Genomic DNA, 20101 nt, shown 5'->3' with positions numbered 1-20101 from the left:
TGATTGGATGGCGGACTTGATGGGCCAAAATGGACTAATTCTGCTTCTATCATTTATGACCGTATAACCAATCTGTATAATTAACTTGTAAACCTCCTTTAAGCAAGAGGAAAAAGGCAGAACTGAATTCCAGAACTGAGTTCAGCATTCACGGAATATAACTTTCATTCGATAAGTAAAACTCAAAATACCAACTCCAACACGCTTTGTTCTTGAATTTTGCAACTGATGGCCACCAATTCATCAATTTGTTTTCCTTTTTTTTTATTGGAAACAATGACATCAATATTACTTGGAATATGTTTATCGGTTTCTTAACCTAATTTTCCTAAGATATTTGAATATCTGTCTTTGAATATCATTTATAATGCAAACATAATTTCATATTTTAAAATGAAATGCTACAATAACCATTTCCAGAAGATAGACATAAAGTGTTGGAGTAACTCAGTGGGTCAGGCAGCTTCTTTGGAGTAAAAGTATGGGTGACGGTACGGGTCGGGACCCATCTTCTGACATTCTGAAGAAGGGTCCCAACCCGTAATGTCACCCATACTTTTTCTCCAGAGATTCCCTCTGACCAGCTGAGTTAATCCAGCACTTTGTGTCTATCTTCGGTATAAACTAGCATTTGCAGTTCCTTTCTGCACAATAACTATTTCCTGAATGCTTAACGTAACTACAGAAATTCTATCAGAATTGGCTTGCCTTCTACCCCAGCTCATACATTGATACATCTCCCACTCTAATCACACCACATCACAAATAGATTGCAGGCAAACAACTTCAGCCATTTAGCATTACTGAAACACAACAGAGCAACATTTGAAAACTATCACTTCAATCGCAACAGCTGATCAAAAATTACATTCTACTACCAGACTTTAATTCCAAGCTCAAGATAAATTTGATATTCTAAAATCTAATGTGCATTTAGCACAATTCAAATGTCATGTGACTTTGAAGTAACATAAGGAAAGTGCTGAAAATGTGCACCTGGATCTCATAAACAATGGTAGACATTTAAAATGTCCTCAGCACATCTCAATTCAATGGGATGTCCACCAACGAAACAAAAAGTCTGGATTTTACGCGAACAAACCCAAGGCTGTATTTACAATTATTGCCACAATACATTTACTTTATAGGGCATCTGAGAAGATTCAGCATGTCCATGAAGATACTATCGAACTTCTACAGATTTTCTACATAAAGTATTCTATTGGGATGCATCATTGCCTTGTGTGGTAATTACTTTACTCTTGGCCATCTCAACCTGCAGAGAGTGGTGAACACAGCCAAATCCACACAGGCTTGTCACTTCCATTCATTCAGTCCAACTTCATGGTGCACTGCATCAGGATCTTATGACCAGCTTCTTCCCCATGGATATTGGATTCCTGAACCAATCACTTCTTTTACACACCCTTCCCAGAAGTACTGCCATGTATATTTCATACCAGACTGATTCCTGGGATGTCAGGACTGTCTTATGAAGAAAGACTGGATAGACTTGGTTTATACGCTCTAGAATTTAGGAGATTGAGAGGGGATCTTATAGAAACTTACAAAATTCTTAAGGGGTTGGACAGGCTAGATGCAGGAAGATTGTTCCCGATGTTGGGGAAGTCCAGGACAAGGGGGTCACAGCTTAAGGATAAGGGGGAAATCCTTTAAAACCGAGATGAGGAGAACTTTTTTCACACAGAGAGTGGTGAATCTCTGGAACTCTCTGCCACAGAGGGTAGTTGAGGCCAGTTCATTGGCTATATTTAAGAGGGAGTTAGATGTGGCCCTTGTGGCCAAGGGGATCAGAGGGTATGGAGAGAAGGCAGGTACGGGATACTGAGTTGATGATCAGCCATGATCATATTGAATGGTGGTGCAGGCTCGAAGGGCCGAATGGCCTACTCCTGCACCTAATTTCTATGTTTCTATGTTTCTACCCTTGGTTATTCTGTTGTTTCACTTTAGTACTTTTTTTACACTACTTTACACGATTGCATGACAATCTGTGCACCATTTGCTATTTTGCTCCAGTTACTAAATTTATTATTGCATCTTTCATTATCATGCATTCCCTGTACTCTGAGCTTCACGCGAGCAAGGAATTTCATTGCATCCTGGTGTTTCTGACAATAATATAATCTGATTTTTAGAGAAGGTTATAAAATATCATAAGCCTTGGGGATATTCATTTTGCATTGAGGCTCATTGGAATCCCAGTGCAACAGAAAATCAATGAAATGCATGATTAACTACCATTTTGTGCCAAGATAAAATTGCTTCACAACTCACAACTCTTTATTACCCATGTTTTTTCAACTATAGCCTTTGTCCAACAAGCTGCCTATCTATCCCCCCCCCCAGCATTCACCAGTACCAGCCATGCTCTACCGTGACCCTCCTCACTTCCAGCTTTCTTTCCAACTCCTGCAATCAGTCTGGAAGAGGGTCCCGACCCAAAACATCACCTATTCACGTTCTCCTGAGATGCTGCCTGACCTGCTGAGTTACTCCAAATTTTGTGTCTTTCTTTAGTACACCAGCATCCACAGTTCCTTGTTATTCTATCTTTATTCTTCATCCCATTAACTCTTTATGCCACTGTTAGAATAGTTCTCTTTCAAACAACAACCTTTCAAACCGAAAGACATAGTGTAAAAAATTCTCATTTCTGGTATGTGCCAAAACAGCACACGTGTCACCAGCAGAGAGGAATTTGAGAGAACTACATTGTGTGGGCTAACAATTTAAGTCAACAGTATCACCGATTTCTTTGCAAGATGGTTGAAAGGAAACCAGAAGTTTCCAGTTGCACGCGTTCATGCCTGAACTTTGAAATGTCAGGTACAGATAATCTATACACAGCTGTTTTCATGCTAGCCTTCCCTTACATTCCATTCCTGTTTGATATCCACTAAGTTCAATTAGTTTCACAGCATCTGCATTCAATGCTACATATTGTTTACGGAGATTCACAAATGCATATTTCCAATGTTTTTTTTGGTTTCGGCTAATGCAGCATTTGGCAGTCATGATTTCGAGCAATGAGAACATCTGCATTTACAGCCGTCTCTGAAGGATTCGCATTTTGTGATGAAATTCAATCTATTTAAATACCGAACAATTAATGCCAAACACATTTTGCGAAAGCTGAACCCATCTCATGGGTGCAGTACTTTTTTTCTGCTACTTTGAAACACGAGAACATAGAATGTAAAAGAGTGCAGCACAAGGACTGGCCCTTCGGCTCACATTATCTGTGCCGAGCATGATGCCAAGATCATTTCTTACCCAACTGCACACAAACCATATCCCCCCATTCCCTGCATATCCATATGCCTATCCAGTACTTCTAAATGTCATTATCGTATCTGCCTCAACTACCATCCCCAGCAGCACATTCCATGTAATCACCAGCCTCAATGTAAAGTTTATATATATTTAAAATCTTTCCCCTCTCACCTTAAAGCTATGCCCTCTAGCATTTTATTTTCCCATTCTGACTGTCTACCCTGTCTGTCCATCAGCGCCCCCCCCTTAATCTCCAGTGTTCCAGAGAAAAGAATCCAAGTCTGTCCAACCTCTAGCTGGAGCTAATTTACCCCAATCCAGACATCATTATGGTAACATTTAGTCATTGGTATTTCTATCTTCACCACGGGTTGTTGCATGTGACCTTCTTGCTATTTTTTTCCATAATCAGTTTATTAAATAGCCTTTTAATATATGTATTCTTAGTAAATGAAAGGAAATTAAGACTAGAACAATATTCAGATGTTAGAACAATGTATACAGCCCAGCTTTAAAAAAAAACATAGATTGCCATTTCACTTTAGGCAAGGCATTCTTTCAAAAGTTAAATATAATTTTTTTTATTCATCTTACCGTTCAAAGTCATCTTTCGTCATTTCATAGTTCCTCAGCACTCGTAGGACCTGAATATCCTGGCTGATAACACTTGGAGGTAATAATCCATGGATGCCCAATTGCAGCCTCTCCTCCAAAGTAAAGGCCATGCCCTGTAAGGACAAATAAAAGGACAATACACTTTGAAATTATTACCTTCACTATAAATATTATTAACTCTTAAATGCCAGATGACAAAACTAATCAAAAATTGGCAACACACTTTCCAAAAGGGACTTGGGCACCATTGAAAGTCTGACAGTAGAAACAAGGAACTGCAGGTGCTGGTTTACATTTTTTATTAAATGAGACAAAGTGCTGGAGTGCCTCAGGAGGTCAGCCATCTTCTCTGGAGAACGTGGATAGGTGTGTTTCGGGTTGGGCCCATCTTCAAACTGATATATGGATATGGGTACCTGAATGTCTGACAACTGAAAATCAATTTAAATTCAGTTTGGACCTCTTGAATGCACAAAATGACCCTTTGTGCCACAAGCTGTGGATGTGACCAACATTCACTAAACTGGAATTAAATGAACATATGTACACAAAGCCTTTTAGTGGTAATGGGTCGGGTGGGGAGAAAAGATAGCGAATGGGATGGGAAGGGATGGAGATGACAACCTATGATGACATAATAAATTTAGGGGGGAAGTCAGTACTCTCATTACTGGCAAAAAATTAATTAAGTAGCTTCAATTGTCCAATATATCATGTCCCAATGCACAGAATAAATGTTGCAGTTTTCTTTCCAATGAATATGTTTCTGAAAGGGAGAGGTGGGGGGGAATGCTGAGACATGGCAAGGGTGGGGGTTGTGGTCAGGGTGAGGGTAAACGCAAATTGGAAGAAATGCACCTCATTTTTCGCTTTCATAATTCCAGGTGCGGCAGAGGTTCACCTGCACCTCCTCCAACCTCATCTATTGCATCCGCTGCTCTAGGTGGCAGCTGCTCTACATCGGTGAGACCAAGTGTAGGCTTGGTGATCACTTCGCCCAACACCTCCACTCAGCTCGCAATAACCAACCTGATCTCCCGGTGGCTCAGCACTTCAACTCCCCCTCCCATTCCGAATCCAACCTTTCTGTCCTGGGCCTCCTCCATGGGCAGAGTGAGTCCCACCGTAAATTGGAGGAGCACCACCTAATATTTTGCTTGGTTAGTTTACACCCCAGCAGTATGAACATTGACTTCTCCAATTTCAGGTAGTCCTTAGTTTCTCCCTCTTTCCCCTCCCCTTCCCAACTCTCCCACAGCCCACTGTCTCCACCTCTTCCTTTCTTCTTCCCGCCCCCCCCCCCCAACCCCACATCAGTCTGAAGAAGAGTCTCGACCCGAAACATCACCTATTCCTTCGCTCCATTGATGCTGCCTCACCCGCTGAGTTACTCCAGCATTTTTGTCTACCTTCATATTTTGCTTGGGAGCCTTGTATCCCCTCTCTCCGTCCCTCCCCCACCATAGTCGTCGTATTAGTTTCACTGTCGTCCTGTTGAGTATCACTTTCTGTATAACTCGTAATCTCCTAGCCCACAGCCAACAATGGACCATTATGGGCTCCACCTTTCCTTGATCATTGTTACTCATTGCATATCTTTCATTCAATTGTTCTATATCTCTCTTTATCACCGTCTATCTCTTGTTTCCCCTTTCCCCTAATTCTCAATCTGAAGAAGGGTCTCGACCCGAAACGTCAATGATACCATTTCTCCAGAGATGCTGCCTGACCCGCTTAGTTACTCCAGCTTTTTGTGTCCATTTCTTGCTTTCCCACAACTATCAGGTTCTTTAGCCAGCCCACACGACCCTAATCCTACCTAATTAAACGGAACATTAAGGATCACCTCTTGCTCTGTCCTCGACTTGTTTTCTGAAATTTATGTTTCGCACTTGTTGCCTCCTGCCTCCCCCAACACAAATAGTATTTTTATTTTCACTATCTTGCAAAATATACATAGAAACACATAAAATAGGTGCAGGAGGAGGTCATTCGGCCCTTCGAGCAAGCACCGCCATTCATTGCGATCATGACTGATCGGTCCCAATCAATAACCCGGGACTGCCTTCTCCCCATATCCCTTGATTCCACTAGCCCTGAGAGCTCTATCTATACGTGCAATGTATGTATAATTTATATTTGCATGTGTAGTCTGAGATAATGTGCCTGTAACCCTGTTGCAAGACCGTTTTCATTGTACCTATAGCTCACCATACCATTAAAACTCGATTGACTTGAAACAGTCCTCCAGCAAAAATGTAAAAATATTGCTATTTGGCTCTGGTCACTGCGTCAGTTTGAGATCCAACATGCCTCGTCCCCTCGGATATCAAGGTCTGTCACCTCTCTGATCAGCTGGCCTGCTGGCACCTTGTCAAACAACTCACACAAATCCATGTACTCTACAAGAAACATGCTAACTTCATCAACCTGCCTTTATTTTCTTGCCAAAAACTGAAATAAATGAGATATGACATTCTCAAACCGCTCAGTGCTGACTATGCTTGATAAGATGCCATTGTAAAACATGGAAAATTCACTCAAAACTTGTCAGCGTTTTCCTGCTTTGGGATTATTAATATGCAATTTAGCAGTTCAGCAACACTGTGCAATATTTCAGTGGCATACAGAGCTGATGTTGATCAATATTTCACTTGCCTGGCCATTCATCACAGTCATGGATATCCTTCATAGGATATTCTAATAAATCATTATGGGAGGTAAATCTAAAAAGATAGAAGGAAGGTGTCCAAAATCATCTCCTGGTGGACAATTAATAGATTTTCTAAATTGAAAGCAGCATAGTAGGTCTCTACATCACAAAGTAGATTCTAAATCACAAATGTAAACAGTTTATCAAAACATTATTAAAAAGCTGGAAAACTAATGAAATTCAAATGAAATAGTGAAAATACTCAAGGTCAAGTTATCTTGTACTTCATATAAAATAGAAACGGCCATGTATAGGCAAATATTGTGTTTTTATTATTTGAAACGAACATTGTGCTCAATTATTTTTCACTTGGAAAAACTCCCAAAAGAAAAGTTAAAAAGCTCATACAAGTAAGTGAATGGGTATGTGCAGAATATGATGTTGATGAACTTAAGGAAAATAATATAGTCTCCCTACACATTAAAAATAATTCTTATTTATATTTCATTTATTCTATAACACTAACAAAAAAAATCTCCAGTTATATTACTGATTTCCCTTCCAAAATGCATCTGCAGGGAACAGTTTATTAGCACCCTGATGTGCTAGATTGTCAGCTACCACCATCATCTATCGCAACATGTGATGGCTCCCACTGATTATCGCCGGAAGCTTGCGTCTTTTTCAGGACGGACGATGACAGTGATGTCAACATTTGAAACATGGAAGATGGACACAGAAGAAGAAGCCAGTGACTGCCAGCTCCCTGTAACTTCCTTCAAGGCAGCAATGGATTTAATTCACAATTTGCTTTCTCAACTCTGAACTATTTTAAACTGTCAGCCATGTATGTTTCAACGCTTGACATAAATGTGCAGAGAATTGACATTTATATCATTTCTCTGGTCATTTTTTAAGAATACTGTATATACAGAGACAAAGACAACTACCAAGATAGAGAACAAGGCGCTCTTACCCATAACATGCAGAACAACCCATTATTTCTCGCATTTTCTGCCTTTATCTCAACAGCAACTCAGATTTTCTATTTTATGACAGATTTTAATTGTGACAATTGGATTACACATTGGCATCTGGAAGCAAGCACACTTACACTATGTGTGTAGACAGGAACTGCAGATGCTGGTATATACCAAAGATATACCGCAGAGATGCTCCCTGACCCACTGAGATACTTCAGCGCTTTGCGTCTATCTATGATTTACACTAAACAGGCACTGGAAAGGGATAGCAGCACCGATTACTAATACATGAAGATAGTAGAAATGCATGTTCAAGAGGGGAAAGTGGGGGAAAATAACTGTCCCACAAATCGAAAAAATAGTCATCCAGACTTTCTGAACTACTTTTAACTCTAGTGAGGACCGCACCACATGTTGTTTGACAAACCCTTCCTAACCTTGCCAATTGCATGGAATTTTGGCAGTCCACCCTTTACTGAATGCTACACGTTGACATCAATGACTCACAGCTCATGCCGACCTTGTAATTTCAATGATTCAAGGGTGGTTATCATGAAATCCTTTGGTGAAGTTTTTTTCGGGTTGGGAGTGGAGGGTGGGATTATGTCAACAACCCACATTACACAGCCTCTGTATAGTCCCCAACTGGCATGGGGTGCAGAGCAAAGGGCAAGCTGCAAGGAATTAGGAGGAAAAATAAAATATAACATATTTCAGGGCTTTGAAAGGGGGCATGGTGACGCAGCAGTCGAGTTGCGGCCTAACAGCGCCAAAGACCTGGGTTCGATTCTGACTACAGGCGCTGTTTGTACAGAGTTTGTACGTTCTCCCTGTGCCCCAGTTTCCTCACAAACTCCAAGGCCCAACAGGTTTGTAGGTTAATTGGCTTCAGTAAACTTACAAATTGTCCCTAGTGTGAAGTGTAGTGCAGGGCGATCGCTGGTCAGCTTAGACTCTGAGTTGAAGAGCCTGCTTCTGCAACTGTATCTCTAAAGTCTAAATACAAATGCAAATACAAATTCAAATTGCCTTTATTGTCATTCAAACAATCAGAGGTTCAAACAAAATTTTGTTCCCTGCAATCATAACAATAAACAAAAGACAATAGACAATAGACAATAGGTGCAGGAGTAGGCCATTCGGCCCTTCGAGCCAGCAAGAGAGCCTTCGAGAGACCTTTCAATGTGATCATGGCTGATTATCCCCAATCAGTACCCCGTTCCTGCCTTCTCCCCATATCCCCTGACTCCGCTATTTTTAAGAGCCCTATCTAGTTCTCTCTTGAGAGTAAAATAAACATAACACACAATTAGCACGGTTTCACACAAACATCCATCACAGTGAATCTCCAAACACGTCCTCACTGTGATGGAAGGCAAAAAGCTTATCTCTTCCCTGTTCTTTGTTCATCTCCCACGTCGAGGCAATCGAGGCTCCTGATGTTAAAGCCCTCGGCGGGCGTTGGTAAGTCCTGTGGCCGATTAAGCCGCGCCCGGCGATGTAAGGCCCTGCGACGGGCCGATTCAAACCCCGTGATTCGGGGCGAGCGAAGTTGTCGTTGTGGGAGCTCTCGGAAATGGGTCTCCCACCAGGGACCTGCGAGCTCCTAATTTTGCCGTCCACAGGGCCTGCGGCCGAGGCCTCCGAAGCTCCGCAGTCGGGTCGCCACCACCACAGCCTCCGAGTCAGCCAACTGGTAGGTGAGTAGTAGGTGAGTCCGCAGGTTCTGCGGCTGGAGCCCTCAGGTCGATTCCAGTTGGAGGCCGCCAGCTCCACGATGTTAGGCCCCAGCAAAACGGAGACGCGACAAGGGAAAGGTTGCGTCACCGTTCAAGGAAGAGATTAAAAAGTTTGTGGGATTTTGTCTCACAAACTGGAGCCATCATTTCTCTTGCTCTCAACATGTGGAAAATACATATTGAAAGTGGTTGTTGTCAGGCATAATAGAATGCAAAAGCACCAAATCTCTCTGGAAACCAGGCGTGCAAACAGAAGTTTGTACTTCGTATGGATTCCAATTTAAGCTCATATGGAAAAGTTCAGCAAACCCCCACAACCCAATTGTGCAAATAAAAGTTAGTTTTGGAAGAATGTACCAAAATAAATTGCAGTAGGTGGTTCAACTAACACATAGTTTTTTTTTATTAACCCAGCTGCAATTTGAGAGCGAATATGTGTCAATAGTAATAAATTAAATCCTGGAAGGGTTTATTTCTGGGAAACGAAGAATCATTATAAAAAAATTCAAAATAGGAAATGTCACCTTCTTGCCTTGTTTCTGACCACTTTTGTGCATTGAATCATTCACTTCATAAGGGCTTTCACAGGGAGGTGGATCAGAATAGGCAAATAAGACAAACGTAAGTGTTGGAGGTTGGAACGGCCGGCGATGTACCAGAGGTCAGAGGTCAGACAAGGGTGTGTCGCAAAGACAACAAAGAAGGACCCGGCGTGGGGGGTGGGACGTGGGGGGAGAGAGGGAAGGGGGCCATGCACAAAGAGGGACCATTGGAACTATATTGAACACTTTGTAACCCTGTCAGCGCCCTATATGTGGTGACTCTTTGCATACTTAGTGTATGATATGCAAAACAAAGCAGAGATAGATAGATTCGTGATTAGTACCAGTGTCACAGGTTATGGAGAGAAGGCAGGAGAGTGGAAGGGAGAGATCGATCAGCCATGATTGAATGGGGTGGTAGACTTGATGGGCTGAATGACTCAATTCTGCTCTTATCACTTATGACATTATGACACCCTAGAATATCACCCCAGAGCATGCTTCTGAAACAGATGGAGACTAAAACATGCAGCTGTCTTTTTGGGAACAACTATCCTCCAATTGCTCAGCTTGAAAAGAGCTTCATATTTGTTGCTGCATTACATTCCTTTCACCGCATGACATTTAAAACCTAACTTGCATAATATATCTGCTACTCACTGGGCTTTCATCAGAATCAAACACAGGCATATATATGTTGCACAGCCTATATAACCTATTTCTTCCAGTGACTGGATTCAATTTTAATTCACACAATTTCTGAGCTCCGCTCCAATTAAAAGGACAATTTACAGAGAATATCATACAACAATGAAACAGGCTTATGGCCCAATTAGTCTCTGCCGATCAAGGTGTCCCATCCGAACAAATCCCATCTGCGTACATTTGGCCCCTGCCCCCTCCAAGTCACAAACCTCATTCCAAAATTCACCAATAGCACGGTGGCGCAACGGGAGAGTTGCTGCCTTACAGCACCAGAGACTCGGGGTCAATCTTGACTATGGGTGCTTGTCTGTATGTAGTTTGTACATTCTCCTCACAACCTGCATAGATTTTCTCTGAGATCTTCTGTTTTCTCCCACACGCCAAAGACATACAGGTTTGTAGGTTAATTGTCTTGATATAAATGTAAATTGTCCCTAGTGTGTGTAGGATAGTGTTTGTGTGCGGGGATTGTTGGACGTTGTGGACTCGGTGGGCTGAAAGGCCTGTTTCCACGCTGTATCTCGCTGTATCTTCCACGCAAGATCTGAGGTTCACAGCCAAGTGAAATACAAGGGGCCATCCAGGAATATTGAGACAAGAGTCAAAAGAGTCAAGAGTGTTTTATTGTCATATGTCCCGGATGGGACAATGAAATTCTTAATTGCTGCAGCACAACAGAATATGTGATTATGTAAACATAGTACATAATGGAGGAAGAGAAAAAAAAAAAAAAGTTCAATCAATAACAAATATAGTGTAATAATAATATAGTCTTTTGCAGTTCAGAGCTCAGAGCATATTCGTTGTTGTGCTTAACAGCGTGATGGCTGTAGGGAAGAAGCTGTTCTTGAACCTGGACGTTACAGTTTTTAGGCTCCTGTACCTTCTTCCTGATGGCAATGGTGAGATGAGTGTGTTGGCAGGTGGTGTGAGTATTTGATGATTTTGGCTGCCTTTTTGAGGCAGTGACTACAATAGATCCCTTCAATGGTGGGGAGGTCAAAGCCAGTGATGGACTGGGCAGTGGTCACAATTTTTGTAGTCTTTTTCGCTCCTGGACGTTTAAGTTGCCGAACCAGGCCACGATGCAACCAGTCCGAATGCTCTCTACCGTGCACCTGTAAAAGTTTAGGAGAATCCTCTTCGACATGCCAAATCTCCGTAATTTTCTCAGGAGTCGCTGGTGTGCCTTCTTTATGATTGCATCAGTGTGCTGGGTCCAGGAAAGATCTTTGGAAATATGCACGTCCAGGAATTTGAAGTTTTTGACCCTCTCCACCATCGTCCCATTGATGTAAACAGCATGGTGGGTCCTCATCCTTCCCCAAACAAAGTCCACAATCAGTTCCTTGGTGTTACTGCAGTTGAGAGCCAGGATGTTGGACTGGCACCATTTGGTCAGTCGGTCGATCTCACTTCTATACTCTGACTCGACCCCATCTGTGATTCGTCCAACAACAGTGGTGTTGTCAGCAAACTTGATGATGAAGTTCGCACTATGTTCGGCTATGCAGTCATGAGTATAGAGTGAGTAAAGCAGGGGGCTGAGCACGCAGACATGAGGTGATCCCATGCTAATTGTTACTGAGGATTAAGTGTTTCCACAAATTCGGACAGGCTGTGGTCTGTGGATGAGGAAGTCTAGGATCCAATTGCTGAGGGATGCGCAGATGCCCAGTTCCGTGAGCTTGGTAACAAGCTTGGAAGGGATGATGGTATTAAACGCCGAGCTGTAATCTATAAACAACAGCCTGATGCAAGTATTGTTGACCTGTTGTGGCGGTACGCGAACTGTAGTGGGACGAGGTTCTTGTCAAGGTAGGAGTTGATGTGCACCATAATCAACCTCTCAAGCACTTCATCACCACAGACGTTAGTGCCACTGGTCGATAGTCATTGAGGCAAGTCACCTTACTCTTCTTGGGCACTGGTATTATTGATGCCCTCTTAAAGCAGGTGGGAACCTCAGACCTCAGAAGCGAGAGGTTGAAAATGCCTGCAAAAACTCCCGGCAGTTGGTCTGCACAGGTCTTAGGAACTCGATCGGGTATACCATCAGGTCCAGGAGCTTACATCCAGCGCTATCCATCCAGCAGTCCAAACCTACAGCTGGGTTGGCTGTAGATGTTGGAAAAAAGTTATCGAGTTGTGTGCGTGAATACACATGTGCGGAAGCAAAAGAGCAAGACACTAACAGCACTGTACTTAACAACTGAAATCAGAAGACATTAGATTCCTTTTTGAGGAGTGACAAAAATCATCCTGTACCATAAATCGTTCAATCATTTAAAGCCTCTGATCTACTGATAACAGCTTGGTTATCTTCAGGATGATGTGTGGTAGTGAACTACAAGTTGTAGTTTGTTAACCATTTATTGATTTTAGCCAAAATGCCTGAGACAACATCATCCAGAACATGGCTTTTTTCCAGCTTCGCTCATTGTGGACACAAGGTACATAAGCAGCGATCAATAGTCTTAGTATCTTTGGACATTATATGTTCAAAGCTTCAATGGGAAAGGAGGGAGAGAGAAAATGGAGAATTATAGACCAGTTAGGCTGACATCGATATTGGGGAAGATGCTCGAGTCAATTATTAAAGAAGTTATAGCAGCGCATTTGGAAAGCTGTGACAGGATTGGTCAAAGTAAGCATGGATTTATGATGGGGAAATCATGCATGACTAATCTTGCGGAATTTTTTGAGGATGTAACAAGTAGAATGGATAAGGGACAGCCATTGGATGTGGTGTATCTGAACTTTGACAAGGTCCCACACAAGAGATTAGTGTGCAAAATTAGAGCACATGGTATTGGGGGTAGGGTAATAACATGGATAGAGAACTGGATGGCAGACAAGAGTAGGAATTAACAAGTCCTTTTCAGAATGGCAGGCAGTGACTACTGGGGTACCGCAAAGGCTCATTGCTGGGACCCCAGCTATTTAAAATCTATATCTATATTACTAAAACTCTGTTCTTGACCGCTTTTGGCGATCTGTGCTGCGATTTCCGAGAGAACGCCGCCACCTACGGCCGTCATTTTTGGCCACCTCGCTCAAAGCCCCCCACCGCCGCATGTGTGCCGAGGATTTTTCCCGTCGATTAAATATGACGGAGATATTAATGTTTTTACAAAATTCCCCATTCGCTCTGCTGCTCCTGCTGGTGGGATGGGGGAGGGACTATAAAACCAGGAAGTGGTGTGCCCCAATCAGTCTCTACAACATGGAGGTCTGAGCTCTGAATGACTGAACAAATGTCTACACAGCTGTGAGTAAGTACCCTTAATTTGGTTTGAAAATGAAAATATGGTTATGGTTAGTTTGAAGGAAAAAAGCACTGCCTGCAAATGGTTGTTTGGGGGGTTTGGGTTTCCTCTCTCTCTCTCCCCCCCGCCTCTCTCCCCCCTCCCCCCCCCCCCCTGTCCCCCTCTCCCCCCCCCCCCCCCCCCCCCCCCCCCCTCTCCTCCCCCCCCCCCCCCTCTCCCCCCTCCCCCCCCCCCCCCCGCTCCCTCTCCTGCCCCCTCTCCTCCCCCCCCCCTCTCCTCTTCCCACTCTCTCCTCTCTTCCCCCCTCTCCACTTCCCCCCCCCATCCCTCCCCCCTCTTCCTCCCCTCCTCTCCTTCCCCCTCTCCTCACCACGCTCCACCCCCTCTCCTCTCCCCCCCCTCTCCCCTCCATCCCCTCCCCTAGACCCCCCTCCCCTCCACACCCCCTACCTTCTTCCCCTCCCCCCCCTCCCTGCTCTCCCCACCTCACCCCCCTCTCAGCACTCCCTCTCTCTCCCCCTCACTCTCACCCTCTCTCTCTCTGTCTCTCTCTCTCCCTGCCTTCTCTCTCTGCCCTCACTCTCAAACCCCCGCCCCCTCTCTAGATGTGACTACGTTGGGGGCTATGCGTCAGTAGATAGGGTTGTTATGTGGTAAAGGAGCAAATTAATAATATTAATATAATATCAAGGGGAGTAATTAGCGTGAGTGCAGGGGGGGCGGGGGGGGGATGGGGGGGGGGGATAGTTAGTGTGTGTGACACTGCATGCCACCTCCCCCCCCACAACCGCACGTTGGGGGAACAGACCCAACGGGTCTGCACTTGGTCTAGTTTACAATAGATATTAACGATTTAGAAGAAAGAATTAAATGTAACATCTCCAATTTTGCGGATGATACGAAGCTGGGTGGCAGTGTGAGTGGGCAGTGTGATGAGGATGCTATGCGGCTGCAGCGTGACTTGGAAAGGTTGGGTGAGTGGGCAGATGCATGGCAGATGCAGTATAATGTGGATAAATGTGAGGTTATCCACTTTGGTGGCAAGAACAAGGCAGATTATTATCTGAATAGTGTCAGATTAGGAAAAGGGGAGGTCCATCGAGACCTGAGTGTGCTTGTACATCACTCACAGAAAGTAAGCATGTAGGTACAGCAGACAGTGAAGAAAGCAAATGGCATGCTGGCCTTCATAGCGAGAGGACTTAAGTATAGAAGCAAGTAGGTCCTAATGCAGTTGTACAGGGCCCTGGTGAGACCGCACCTGGAGTATTGTGTGCACTTTTGGTCTCCTAATTTAAGGAAGGACATTCTTGCTATTGAGGAGGTGCAGCATAGGTTCACCAAGTAAATTCCCAGGATGGCGGGACTGACATATGATGAAAGAATGGATCGACTAGGCTTATATTCACTGGAATTCAGAAGGATGAGAGAAGATCTCATGGAAACATATAAAATTCTAAGCAATTGGACAGGCTAGATGCAGGAAAAATGTTCCCCATGTTGGGGGAGTCCAGAACCAGGGGTCACAGTTTAAGAATAAGGGGTAGGCCATTTAGGACTGAGATGAGGAAAAACCTTTCACCTAGAGAGTTGTGAATCTGTGGAATTCTCTGCCACATAAGGCAGTGGAGGCCAATTCACTGGATGTTTTCAAGATAATTAGATTTAGCTCTTAGGGCTAATGGAATCAAGGGATATGGGAGAAAGTAGGAACTGGGTACTGATTCTGGATGATCAGCCATGATCATATTGAATGGCGGAGCTGTCTCAAAGGGCCAAATGGCCAACTCTTGCAACTATTTTCTATGTTTTCTATGTTCTAATGGTTATCAGCTGGGAAGGGAATTCATAAAACACAAACATAGTCAACCAATCTCAAACCACCGAGCAGAGAGTGGATCATGCTTCAAAAATCACACACTCAATGAGTTTCTATTTTAGTCCTTGAAATTCTTGCCGAAAGCAAAATAAATCACACAAAATTGCCCAGAAATTTGATAATGCATTTCTGATATGCTACTTGCATTCTTGGTATTGTATAAACATGGTCTTGACTAGCCAACAAAAAGAATGCAAATCTGATTAAAAATATTTCAAATAAAAAGTACCGGGTTGTTTCTAACTCAGATCTGTGCTAAAACGTGCGCCGTTTTACAAAATACAAACCACCTTGGCTGGCAGGGACACAACATGTTGTGCACTGGTATCAAAATGGAGTCAACAGAAGGCGACAGGGCTGTGGAGATATATATTCCATTCATTGTTTTTTACCCCATCTATGTGCTCATTAACACTTTACACATAGGGAGGCGAGGGGATTGCACTGCAGGGATAATGGAACACCCCACAAGATTGCATTAGGAGAGCGAGGATGGCAGCTAGGATAGGGTCTGGCTGCAGAGGCCATGCCCACACTGTGGAGTAATGTCATCAGTAGTTTCACCATTTGAGCAGACTTATCAAGATGAGATATGCAAAGGAGAGAGACACAAAATGCTGGAGTAACTCAGCGGGGCAGGTAGCATCTCTGGAGGAAATGAGTGACTTTTCGGATCGATACCCTTCTTCAGGCTCACTGAAGGTAGACACAAAATGCTGGAGTAACACAGTGGGTCAGGCAGCATCTTTGGGGAAAAGTAATAGGTGATGTTTTGAGTCAACCCATCAAAAGCTTCTGCACAATAATTTTTCATAATGATAATTAAACAACCACCCAAAATTGACCTTTGCCACAAATGAATCATACACCACTTTCTACGCATTATTGATGTTCTAACATCGTGATCTACAAATAGGTGTCAAACAATCAAATATTAACATCTGACAATTCTAACAATGTCTTTTACCATCTCCATTTAGGCAATAGTTGCCAGGATGGGGAGGACGGCATTGTGCCAAAGATTTGTGTGTCACAGTTATACAGCATGGGAACAGGCCCTTCAGCCCTCATAGTTCATACTATCTTCACACTATCCCCTAATCTTACAACAATCCCATTTTATTTTCTCCCAACCACACTCACACACACCCCCAGATTCTAACACTCGTCTGATGTGAAAGGAGACCACATCACCAAAAGGAAACCTACACAGTCACAGGGAGATCGTGCAAAGTCCACAATCATGCATTTCAGTTGTACAAGGTGTTGGCGAGGCTGCATCGGGAGTACCGTGTTCCATTTTGAAGACAATTAATTATTGGTCCAAGTATTACATTTTATATAATTTTAACTTATTTTAGTTTGCTACACTCGTGGCTTTATTGCGAATAGTAGTCAATATCGGAAAGACAACCATACAAAACTACCTATTGAAAAAAAACACATGAACCTGCTCAGTAAATCACTGTATGGATATCCTCAATATACATATTCTTATCTCTTGGCCCGCATGAGTGCCGGCAATCGGTCAGTCAAGGATTGCCGCCGGGCACAAAGAAAGTGGGATTGGAGGGCTCAAGAAAGAAGAGGGGTCATCAGGGCTATATTGAATACTTTTGTATCTTAATCGGTGTCCTATACATGGCAACTTTTTGGATACTTGTGTATTGTATGCAAAGCAATGCAACCTAAACCACCTACGGTACACTTGACGATAAAGTATTAATCAAATCAATCAACCTTTCATAATCCCCCGTAATGATAAAAGTTGCCACACAACTCGGGTGAAGTGATGGCACAATCAAGTGCCCAGATTTGGAGGACCATTAACTATAGGCAAGTTCAATTAGTTATACCGAGTTCGATTAAAAAAAAATTCAAATCCCTAATCAATTATGAAATTACATATTTCTATAAAATATAGAAGTTCCCCATTGCATTATCCTATGCATGGGCCACATAAAAGTTGCCCCTCAATAACAAATGAACAATCATTCTGGTTTAGGTTAAACCAGATAGGTTAAAATATAAAAGTGACAGTCCAGTTCCGACATTGCAAAGTTGAAGGGATATTGTTTAGTGATCCATGTTGCTATTCATTTTAAAATCCAAGTTTGTTCAAAATTCATATAAATTTGTATCCATGAAATGTCATTACCATAAATCACGAAAAGCTACCAGATACGGTATACATATGACAACAGCCAAATGTGTTTCAAATCATCTTGCGACATTTACTAGGGATCACATTATCCATACCATAAAAAATCAATTGCCCCAAAATGTTGTTGTCAATGCACGTGCAAGAAGCTCTCCTATCCACCACATTTGCACTTGTCCTTAACAAACCTTCTCATAGAACATAGATCAGTACAAAAAATGCTGGAGTAAATCAGCAGGACCGGCAGTATCTCTGGAGAGAAGAAATGGGAGACGTTTCGGGTCGAGACTCGACCCGAAACGTCACCCATTCATTCTCTCCAGCCATGCTGCCTGTCCCTCTGAGTTACTCCAGCATTTTCTGTCTATCTTCTATTTAAACCAGCAGCTGCAGTTCTTTCCTACACATAGATCAGTACAGCACAGGAATAGGCCCTTCAGCCCCCAATGTCTGTGCTAAAAATGGCACCACAACCAACTCTTATTTCATAGGGAAGATGAGGGGGATCTTATAGAAACATATATAATTATAAAAGGACTGGACAAGCTAGATGCAGGAAAAATGTTCCCAATGTTGGGCGAGTCCAGAACCAGGAGCCACAGACTTAGAATAAAGGGGCGGTCATTTAAGACTGAGGTGAGAAAAAACGTTTTCACCCAGAGAGTTGTGAATTTATGGAATTCCCTGCCACAGAGGGCAGTGGAGGCCAAGTCACTGGATGGATTTAAGAGAGAGTTAGATAGAGCTCTAGGGGCTAGTGGAGTCAAGGGATATGGGGAGAAGGCAGGCATGGGTTATTGATAGGGGACGATCAGCCATGATCACAATGAATGGTGGCGGTGCTGCCTCGAAGGGCCGAATGGCCTCCTCATGCACCTATTTTCTATGTTTCCATGTTCATGGCAATTTCGACAAAAGGACCATATTGATGGAGTCACAAGATGGTCAGAGTGATGGGAGATAGAGTTCAAGTCTGAAAAACAAATAAAGTGCTATGAAGCAATTTGACATGATTAATAAAGCGAGGATGTAAAGCTAGGATGCAAGCATGGAATTACTGAAGTTGCTGGAAGTCTATTGGCACATCTAGCCTCCAGCTCCACACCATTAAACAGCATGGCTGCCCCATTATATCTGGCCCTTATATCTGCCAGCCTCTCAGGCCTATCTAGCAAAACAAATAAGTCGAGTCAGATGGAAGACTTCAAAAGTTGAGTCCATAATTAAAGACAAATTTAATTACTTTAATAGATTTCAATTGTTTGTAAACAGCCGATTAATAAAGATATTTAAAAAGAGCTGGAAAGGCCTTTGACCACATCTATGCATCATTAGCCCATAGTGTTGTACAAAGAGAAGTGTAGCCAAGGGAATGGTCAGGTAGGCTACATCTGGGGGCCAGGTCAAAGCAAATTATGTGCTTCGTCAAACATTGATACACCACCGGCATTAAAACAAATTAGTTGTGAAGCCATTAGAGTGCCGGGTAACACTGTGCCAGGGAGGCACTGTGGCAGCAGCAATAGAGTTGCTGCCTTACAACGCCGGAGAACCGGGTTTGATCCGGACTATATGGAGTTTGTACGTTCTCTCTGCAACCACTTGGATTTTCTCCATGTGCTCTGGTTTCTATCTTTGGTTTAAACCAGCATCTGTAGTTTCTTCCTACACATAGTTTCAAGTGTGGTGGTCCATTGTTTATTTGCATTTAATTTTCCAAGCATCTTGGAATTTTTAAAAGCGGTATAATTTTAATAGTGGTTTCTAATGCTTTTCATGAAATAATAAATAATCAGTTGGTTGCATGTAGTTGACTATTAAAATCTTTACAAAAGAATTTCAAGTCGGTATTGATTTACAGTTAATATGATTGCCTGATTAACGTCATTTATTGAGTACCAAAGCTTTGGATTTCTTACTAGGGTTTTCTTCCATGTTCACAAATGTTTGCCAGTTGGTTTGAAATGTCATGACTAGTTCATTCCAAAGGCATCATTTGGTCTCCCACAGATTATGACTGCTCTCTGTATAACCCAATGTCAACTCAGGAGATGATGATTTCCGATCTCAGTCGGAGAGTGTTGGCGAATTGCTGCACTTATCCATATAAATATGCTGTATTATCATGCTTATCATGCAAGTCAGTGAGTTAGAATAAAGAAAATGTCAAATAATTAATTACATTGCAGCAAGAGCTTTAGTTTCTAAAGGCAATTTGTATTCGTAATGTTGTGAAGCTCTGATTACACAACGATTAC

The 20101-nt window shown here is 42.8% G+C and overlaps 1 protein-coding gene across 1 annotated transcript in view; it reads right to left on the bottom strand.

Moving 5' to 3' along the window:
- Positions 1-20101, bottom strand: part of me1 (malic enzyme 1, NADP(+)-dependent, cytosolic) — a 354758-nt gene that overhangs the window by 232595 nt on the left and 102062 nt on the right. The window contains exon 2 of the mRNA XM_055635901.1: positions 3892-4025. Within this exon, the coding sequence (XP_055491876.1) occupies positions 3892-4025 (134 nt within the window). The remainder of the gene's footprint in view (positions 1-3891; positions 4026-20101) is intronic.

The sequence above is a fragment of the Leucoraja erinacea genome, chromosome 5, assembly GCF_028641065.1.
Source record: "Leucoraja erinacea ecotype New England chromosome 5, Leri_hhj_1, whole genome shotgun sequence".
Taxonomy (NCBI): domain Eukaryota; kingdom Metazoa; phylum Chordata; class Chondrichthyes; order Rajiformes; family Rajidae; genus Leucoraja; species Leucoraja erinaceus.
Note: the sequence above shows the minus strand (reverse complement) of the source record. Positions and strands in the feature narration are given on the sequence as shown.